The 9,840-nt window shown below is 40.3% G+C and overlaps 1 protein-coding gene across 1 annotated transcript in view; it reads left to right on the top strand.

Moving 5' to 3' along the window:
- Nucleotides 1-1,003: 1,003 nt before the first annotated feature.
- pkn2a (protein kinase N2a) overlaps nt 1,004-9,840 on the top strand; it is a 38,554-nt gene continuing 29,717 nt past the window's right edge. The window contains exon 1 of the mRNA XM_050074586.1: nt 1,004-1,353. Coding sequence (XP_049930543.1) covers nt 1,333-1,353 — 21 coding nt within the window. The 5' untranslated portion in view covers nt 1,004-1,332. The remainder of the gene's footprint in view (nt 1,354-9,840) is intronic.

Below are 9,840 nucleotides of genomic sequence, written 5' to 3'. Positions count from 1 at the left end.
TTTGCAACAAAATGATAAAAAAAAAATCACTGTTGTGGACATGACATTTTGTCACATTTAATGGGAGGAAAAAAAGATAGCCTATGTTAGCTTGTTAATGTTCATTTTAGTATTAGCATTAAATATGCACAAATAAACAATATAAAATCTTTCTTATTATTTATACATTCAAAGTAAATATAAGCTGTTTGGAAATAACAGCAAAAAACACATGTTCTTGGTTAATTTTACTTTTTCTTTTTCTTAAGTCTCCTGTCACATGACTGTGGCTGTGGTCACTTCGGAAAAACCTCCCTCAATTTACATTTTATACAGTATGGTGGAGTAACAGTGACCCCAAGGGACAGTATTATATTACATTATATTATATTATATTTATTATTTTTTAATTAATTATTTACTATTCATTATTACTTACTATTTTTCTGCTTTGATTTTTAATTATTCCATTTATCTACCCTTCTTTCTCTTTGAAAGTTTACTTACAGCCAGACTATGTACACAGAGGGGGAATAACACTTGTAACTCTCTATTGTTATAATCTATCCTAAATGTATGCTTAAATTATATAATTATAATTTAAAATTAATAAATAAACATAACCTTACAGAAAGTGGCATGTAAAGAAAATACTCAAGTAAAGTACCTCAATTTCTTTACGTAGATAAACATACTTAGTTACTGGCTACATACCCCTGTATGATGTTAGGACTTAGGACTTTTATAGAGGTACTGGTACCTTTATTAGAGGATCTCAATACTTATCCCACTACTGTAAGAAGTTAGTATCTCTAACAAAGGGTTTCCTTTGTCTGCAGATGAATTTTAACCACAGTGTGAATCACTCTGACCTGAGAGACATGTTTTTCCATCTTAGTGTTTGGTGTTTACCCCAGGATGATTTCAGGTTATAACCATGAGGTGAGGCCAGCCTATATGAACTTTGGGATCACGTGTGTGGTGCTAACTGTCCGGGCAGAGAGCAGCAGCAGCCTCTGTAACAGCAGCAGCAGCAGGCAGCTCCTCTGGGCGGACGCTTCCACTCTAACCACCGCCTCTTTCTCCAACTGCACTGGGACAGATTTATGCTCCAGCTTTTCTCATTTATGAGCTCCAGTCCACCCTCCGGGACCCCACTAGGACGGTGTGACCGCGTCAATGAAGCGTGAAGACGGCATGGGAAGCCCCGTGTACCCGAGATGACCGACGGTTTGGTCCGAATAATCGCTTCTTTTTGTCGCCAGAGAGGGAAACTTAAAACAAGGCTTGTTTTTGGAGTTCCACCTCCCCTCCTCTCTCCCCGTAGGATTTGATTCAAAGGCGAAAACCAAGATGGCCGCCGATTCCGTGCAGGTAGGAAAAGTTGACAACTGTTGCGAAAAGTGCGCAAACTTTGCTCTACGTGTTCAACTTTAAGCTAGCTAACAGTTTTATTTCATTAAAGTTGAGTCGCTGTGAGTCGCTGCTGTTAAATTTAAGTTAAGGGCCTCTGTTAGACCCCAAAGGGTTGTCTGGGAATTATCCATGGATTGAGGCCTGGGAAACAATTATCCAAAGTTACTTTTCCTGAAATATCCAAGTTTATAACCGGTGGTTTGGTGCGGAAGCTGCTGTGTTAATTAACGTAACGGTTATTTTTTGATAAAAACCTTTGTTAATGTCGCCGTAATTTAAGACAAATAAAGTTTGTTGAACGTGAACTAACAGCTTTGTAGCCTCACGTTAACCTGCGTTATTTTTGGGAAATAAACAGTGTCCTGCATGCATTCATACACCGGTAACCACATGCTTTTCATGTTTAATATCCTTATTCGTGATATAAATACAGTTAAAATGGCTACTACTTTTATATAAAGTAACGTAAAGTGATGGTGACTGCTTTACGTTAAGTTTTTTTTAACACAGACCGGATAAACTTAAAACTCTAGCTGTGTAAAATAAACCAGAAAATGTCTATTATAACACACAAGTGCACATTTTTCTATTAAAACAAAAGCATTAAAGTGTTACAGTCATGTCGCATTATTCCCAATGAACAGTCATGACTCACTGATTAATGTGGTTTCACTTGAGTGACGTAAGACTTGAAATAAGTCTTTCTCACAAAAACATTGTCCAACAGCCACAACTCATCCACAACTTTATCTTATCACGTTTAAAGTGCAGTCAAGCATCAGCTTTTTGTAGCACTGCCCTCCCAAAACTGTGCTCCTGTCCTGTTACAGCAAAGACCTGTCTGATTACTCATACACTATTACTCATTTTAACTGGGAGTACTGGAGGGAAAATGGGAACCACAGATAAGTGTATGCAATAAGTTTTAGTTTAAATGTTTCTTATTATTAATTTGATGTACCAGGGCTGGTGCAGACTGAGGCAACAGGTGGTGGTGACCTGCTGTCATGTCAGTGATGCCATTGCAGGACTGGTTTAATCATAATGTTAACCTAAGGCGTGAGAATATATATCTACATTGCAATATGAGACTAGGAATCGTCTTAGATTATGGATATCTTCCTTTCATAACCAGGATTGGGAATTATTTTTTCATCCACCTGCCACTGTGGTTGGTGGATTCCAAAATCTACCAGTCACTCAGTAGATTACCATTGTTTTTCGGTTTGTGAGTGATGCAAATCTAGCAGCCAGTTGCATTTTTATCGGCATTTGGCAGGTGGCCGGTGCTTATTTCCATCCCTGACTGTAGGGATGCACGATAATATCAGTCAGTCATTGGAATTGGCCAACATGCTGATAGTATCAGCTTTAAAGTGAACTATTAGAAGCACAATGAACTGTTAGAATCACATTTTATTTCACGTCTTCATCTGCTGGTGGGCCATCACTAAGAGCATCCATAATGTGATGTTAATTCATCATATTATACATATATATCTTACGGGGTATAATTCACTAAAATTGGGTTGGGAAAAAGTGGCTATATCGGTATCTGTTATCGGCCAAATGAGTTGTTATATATTGGCATATCGGATATCAGCAAAAAATCTAATATTGTGCATCCCTACCTGGTTGTAGGCCTAATTGTTGCCTTTTCCTGGTTTTAAAGGTTGCATTACAGTAAAGTGATGCATTCTGAATTAACCATTTCTAGTTATATTATTTACCTTTACCCACTTAGTCATTATATCCACATTACTCTGGTTTATTTATTAAAATCTCACTGTGAAAACATTAAGTAAAAGCACCAGTGGTCATCGCTACAGTATTGTCGCAATATTGAGGTCAAAATTATGACATTTGATTTTCTCCGTATGGCCCAGCCCTATGTTAACGTTTATTTTAGTCACTCAGCACAGGTGTTTGTTTTTTGTATTTTTTTTCAGTTGCTTTATCGGTAACATGCACAGATGACTCAATCTGATAAACAATATTTTACACCGTGGGTTTATAAAATTTCAATTGGCACAGTAAGCCTATTTGAAATAGTCTGAAGACAGTAAGAGCCATTTCATAGTTTCTGCATCCACACCTGTGCGAGGGAGCAGGTGGGGGTGAGGGTCGTCATCCAGCCATGTCCACAAGTGTTCGCATGGACCCTATGTGGATGTCCGCATGTAACCCATTTTTTGTCATCACACAGACTGCGCACATAGCAAGCGCACAGAAAGAGCATGCGCCAATCTCTTGTCCATTCCAAAACACTGCAGGCAAGCCAGCTGCAGCTGCTGCATGGTGAAGTTTGTTTTAAGTTGAATATTTGACAGACATTAATTCCCGACCCAGTAGTGCTTACCTAGTTTCAATTTCACCTGACGTTGGCAGTAGGAGAACGGTAAACTCACATATTGGTCCTATCGTTTACTGCTGGGAGGGGGCGCAAAAGTATGTCCAAGCCGTCCGAGCCATAAATTGGTGGCAAAACAGTCGTAGCCTGTTTCTTATTGAGCATGAAGACATCTATGGATTAACTTTTGGGCTGCACAATTAGTCGAAATATTATTAAAATTGCACTATGGCCAAGTACGATATCCAATTCGCAGGAGCTGAAATATTTTAATGAAATGTAAAATGTGTCACAACATACCATTATAAATGAAGCATCATGATGCTATAGAGACGCCCTGCCCAGCATATCATATTCCAAATGTAAAAAAGCATGCTTGTTTGGTATTGACCCCAGCTAAAAAGACATCGTCATTTTTGTTTTATTTACGTTTTTTTTGTCAAAATAAAATACAAACATTTCCATATTCACTAAAATTGTAACATGTATTGCAACTTCAATATCTCTCAAAATAATCGCAATATGATTTTTTTTTTATATAACATGCAGCCCAAATTAAGTCGTCTTGTATTTCAGATTCAGTTACATTATTTGTAAGGATTACGATGTAATTAAGCTAATCGTTATGCCAGGCTAGGTGCTGTAAAATGAAAATATGTTACCCTCAGGGCTGGCTGATAAAAGTTGGCATCACATTAGACTAGTATTACTCTTAGCATTTATAGTATGAACTAACGTGCAGTGCTTATCCCCAGATGGGCTTTTGTTTAAAGTGAAAAACAAAATGTTTGTACAGTAAACATCCATCCATTTGGACTGGATAGAAGTGGAAAGTTAATCTGACCTGGCATACTCAATACTTACTAGATAATTGTAGAAAAATCTGACTCTGTGTTTGGACTGTAAGGATTATGTTTGTTGCCAGTATGATGAATAACATAACACAAGCCCAGCCCTGTGCATCAGCATCTTGCATATTAGGACTTAAAAAGCATCATCTGGAAGTCATACACTCCCTATTAAAAGATGCATCTATGTTTAACTGCGTTCAACTAAGCCGGCTAAACTTTAACATATATCGCCCTGGTGGTTTATATGGAGTGGAACCAGATCAACTCAGCCGAGCAACAGGTGCGTCAGTGCACTTTATCATTTGGTCTCCTCTGTGACATTACAGCGTCAGTGTTCTGGACACAATAAATCTACTGTCTGTCCTGCTTAGAAATGACCATTAACACTGACCTGAAGTACGTGACATTACCTACAGTTCGACTTGACACGGGATATGTCTAAGGCTCGTGTGAAGGCTGCATTTGTAGGATCTGCGTTTATTAGCCTGTGTTGCTATTTCTGGTCGCAGCAGAGCACCAGGCTGTGGCCAGGGCTCTGCAGCCAGCTGTGGGGGTAAGACGGCTGGGTGTCAGGTTGTAGGTTGAGATAGGCCTCTCGCAGAAATGGCAAGGGCTTGGCTTTTTAAGCATGAGCCTGGATAGTGGCCTCAACTTTTCCATTGTCCTATTGTGTGAATGGAGCTCTTGTTTTTGGACTTGGAGCTTTCAGGCTTAAAGAGCAAGTTAACCTGCTTACACTTGAGGCTCAGACCTAATGTTTGCTTTTACCTCACAGTTTCCTTTCATGTCTTAGGCACTAAAAGAGCTCTTTAACAAGTTCAACATGTGAAGGTAACTGCTGCCTTACCTTTGTGAGAATATTATCAACAGTTTTTTTAATACAGTTCCTATCTATGGCTATTCATTTATTGTTTTTATTTTGTGGGGATGAACAGCTTCTGTTTTATTCATCTAATAAATTAAGCAGCTATCCATTTTTGTAATGTTGAACAAAACATGTGGCTAAAAGGCTTTAGATAAAGTCTTTTCATCTGTGTTGAGCCTTGAACATTTCACAGAGCAGCCAGCAGAGCCACACTGACAAGAACAAGTTCCCTCCATCCATCACAAACTGTGTGCATTGTGCTATGAGTGGAAACATTTGCTTACAATTCCTGCTTCACTCGTCTTTGAACCTAATAAGTCTCGAGCTCTCGGTGTGGCGTCATACCCCTGACAAGGCAATACATTTCAGCAGCAAGGAATGATAAGGGCTTTACAGGTAAAAGAGCAACTCAAGGAAGTATTGCAGTTGACAAGAAACGAGGTGAAACTACTTCTGCAAATGAGCTCCTGCTCTCTTTCTTTGGATATAGTTGCTCTGTTTGATCTCAAATTAAAACGCAGACCTTGTGGGTCTACTAGCTGATTTATTTCCACCTTATCTGATCGGCCTTTCATGGATTTCCTTGCATTGTTGCGCAGTAAAATAGGCCCTTTAGGGTGTCCTCATGCTGTCCTCATACTGCGTTGGGCAAACACAGTTACAGTACAAACAAGTTTTGCAGCGCAGTGAGCTGAAGAAGAGAGTTGCTTTTCCCCCCGCACACTGTTCTTCCACTTCCAGGAGTTGTGACCTCCATTTTACCTATGAGTCATCAAGAAGCCTCTGGACCAGGATATGTGCAAACTATAGCTTCCTTTAAAGTGAGCACCTATAGAGGAGAGGGGGGTTTTACAAGAGCTGGGCGAGAGTATGATTGAGCACATGGAAATCCCTTATTGTACCAAACAGGATTTTTTCCCCCTACTTTAATCTATCAGTCAGGAGTAGAGTAGCATTTAGCCCAGGTAACTGTTTAGCTAAAGCACCCAAATCCTGGAGTTAGAAGATGATGGCCTAAATGAAAGCTACTAAATATGATGGCTTTTGCGGTGTAAAATATCGCCTTTCCTCTTGAAGAGAAGGTGGATGTGGACTTTGTTTGAGACAAGATGGCCAACCGCCAAAATAAAACATTGTGGAAAACCCTAGCCGAGCACTGCCAGACCAATGCCCAAATGGGAGTTATGGGGCTTGCACACTACCGTACGGTAATGTGCCGCCTCCAGTTATTTTAATGAGAAGAAGGCAGCAGAGGGGAAGCGGTTTCAAACATGGCAGTAGGGGTATGAAACAGTTGCCGCTGCTGGATTTTGCTCTGCAAGGCAAAGTTCATTGTGTTGGAGCCTGGCTTAAATCGCCTTGGTTTGGCCAATCAAATAGAAGGTGGGGTCATCGCAAAAGCAGAATAAAGACAAGATGGAGGAGATGATAATGTTGGTGTCTGAATACCGTGAGCTGTACAACACAGTGCTAGCAACTTATAAGACAGTGTTTCAAAATACATTCAATATTTGATGGTAGCTGATGGTAGAGGGGTGCTTTAAAAAACACTTTGATTTTTGGGGATAAGCCATCGCAGGTAGGCGGTACCACGCAGCAGTGTGAAAGCAGCTTTAGTCTGAAAATGGCCTCTGGTAGCAATTGGATAGACCTACGTGTGACATAGCGCCGAGCGACAGATGGAGGTAACAAGACTAGTGAGCAGAGGTGGGCTGTGATGGTGAAGCATCAATATGTCTGTGAACAAGAGTTGCCAGAATCAGAAATTGACAATAGTACTTAAACAGAGAGTTCCACAGCAGCTGCTGCCATCTTGTTAATGCCTCAATGTTGCTCCTCTTTACGAAGCTAGGTTTGTGCTCACCGTAGGGTCCCTGGAGCAAAGCTGTGCAAGCTAAGAATGAAGTCATCACGTATTTTGCACAAATGCTCTGCAAGTTGTCAGTAATCAGATCACACAGGCCCTATATTAGATAAATGGTTGTGATTAGCCCACTCTAGACGATGTAGGGGGACCAGCAAATAAAACACGCGCTTGCAGATTCGTCTGGTTCCTAGGCTTGGGAAACACTGCATTTTGTATGAAACTGTAGCATGGATAAACTGGTGAGTGCGCAGAATTCTGCCAAGGTAAATGCCTCAGTGATTCAGTGAAAGCAGAAAATAGTTTGCATATCTGCCCCATGATTTAGATCCACTCCAAATTTGAATTTGTCCTACCTTGGTCCATGCTACACCCCTCCACCAAGTTTCATGAAAATAGGCCCCGTAGTTTTTGTGTAATCCTGCTGACCAACAAACTAAACTGAAAACATAGCGTCAAGATAATACAGCCTATGTGGTACTTAAGTGTCTTGTGTCTTCCAGTGACAACCTTGCAGAGTTAATTCCTAATCAGTTGCCGTGTTTTAAACCCTCTGTCAGTTGTTGGGGTGTCGCTTCACAACTTTCTCCTCCAAGTTGCTTTGCAGGGGGGAAGGCCACAATGGACAGCCAGTGTTATGTTTTTAACTTGGGTTAATTTTAGCCACAGTTCTCCATGGAGTGAGATTAGGTCCCATTCTGGGCTGCTCTGACCTCACAGAGTTAGAAGCTAAGAGGGATTTGGCTGTCGCTGCTCAGACGGTTTATCTTCCCTGTTGATGTCAATGGTCTGTGTGAGAAGGAGAGAGCTGGAGAAAATCGGATACCAGCGGAGTGAATGAGTGTGGCTTTGGACGGAGCCTCTGCCAGCTATCGTGTAGCCTAACCTTTGTGGCGGAGGATATCATTTCTCCTAACAGAACTTCAGTACTTCATGTAATGATTGTTAGTGCTGCTCAGCAGAACATGCGAGGACGGGTTGGTTCAATTGATATGGAGATGGAGCTGGCTGAAACCGACGAAGTTCAGGTAAAAGTTTCATAAAGCCTTGATGTTTTGTTTTGTTGACTTGATCCATCCTTTACATCGTCTTCTCAGGCAGTTGTGATTTTAACAGCGGCACACTAAATTGAAGCTAATGGCATTTACGCCTAAATGTTACTCAGTGTTTGGTTTGACTGCTTCCTTTTATAGTAAAGTTATGATGAGTGCAACAAGACTTGGATCTCATGGTTGTCACAGAGTGGCGATGTGCTGTTTTTCACATCTCATTATGCCCTTATTTTATGGTGCAAGTTAATTTGTTCACATTTAAACTCTGGCATGGTTTCACTTTCTCTGAGAGTAGCAAGTTGTGGTTCACCTTTACAATTTACGTGTTGTTTCTGTTATCTGGAGTCGCACTCAGTTTGACTTGTGTGTGTGCACTTTACACTGATGATTTTTTCCAAACACCAAAGGTCACAGATGTGCGTATGCATAGCTAATTGCGCAATGATTTGCACCAAAGTGATGACAGGCTTTCGGTTTGTATTTGTCCTGTCTGAGCCATGATGACTCATAGATTGAAGAGCTGTGGTTTCATAGTTGTGAGCATGTAACACAATTAAAACGTTACATGGTCCAACAACACATTCAAAACTGGAAGATATTTTCAGGCCAAAGAATTATTAAGCTGTGTAATAAAAAGGAATAAACTGATGAGGGCTCAACTTGAATTGTCGATTAATCCGTCTGTTATTTTCTCGATTAATTGATTAGATCTGTCTATGAAAAGCAAGAAAATGGTGGAAAATGTGTTTCCACAAAGCCCAAGATGACGTCCTCAAATGTCTTGTTTTGTCCACAACCCAAAGATATTCAGTTTACTGTCACAGAGGAGGAAAGGAACTGGAAAATAGCCCCATTTAAGAAGCTGGAATCAGAAAATAGGACTTTTTTTTCCGTAAAAAATATTTAAACCGATTCCTTATCCGATTAGTTGGCGATTAATTTTAATAATCGATGACTAATAAGCTATTAATTGTTGTAGCTCTAAAACTGATTATTCACAGTCCCTTCATAATCACAGACGTATTCTTTGATCAACTACTGTAACGTAACCGGTGCACCACTGTGTTCATGATGAACTTAAGAGCTGAAGCCATTCAGGAAGTGACCGCTAATCCCTCCTTAGTTAAGGTGACGGCTTTAAGGATACAGATAAATGGTGACTGACAGAGGCAGTGAAAACACCACATACAGACAGAGAGAGGCTAGCTCAAGTTCAAAACACACCACGACACTGGGTTGACCTCGCCGTACTCAGGTTGGCCTTCCTGTGTTGAATCTCATGTTTGGTCAGAAGATATAGTCAGTGCATTTAAGTCACAATAACTTCCTTCATCTGACATACACTCATTGTAGAACTGTAAATAGGTAAATTATTATATATCGTCACCTGATGCTCAAGATCAGATCACACGTATTTCACTTAGATTGGTGGTTCAATGAGAACCTCAGTGACTGCTTGGATG

This window comes from Epinephelus moara, chromosome 21 (assembly GCF_006386435.1).
Source record: "Epinephelus moara isolate mb chromosome 21, YSFRI_EMoa_1.0, whole genome shotgun sequence".
Taxonomy (NCBI): Eukaryota; Metazoa; Chordata; class Actinopteri; order Perciformes; family Serranidae; genus Epinephelus; species Epinephelus moara.
This window is presented reverse-complemented; position numbering and strand designations above follow the sequence as displayed.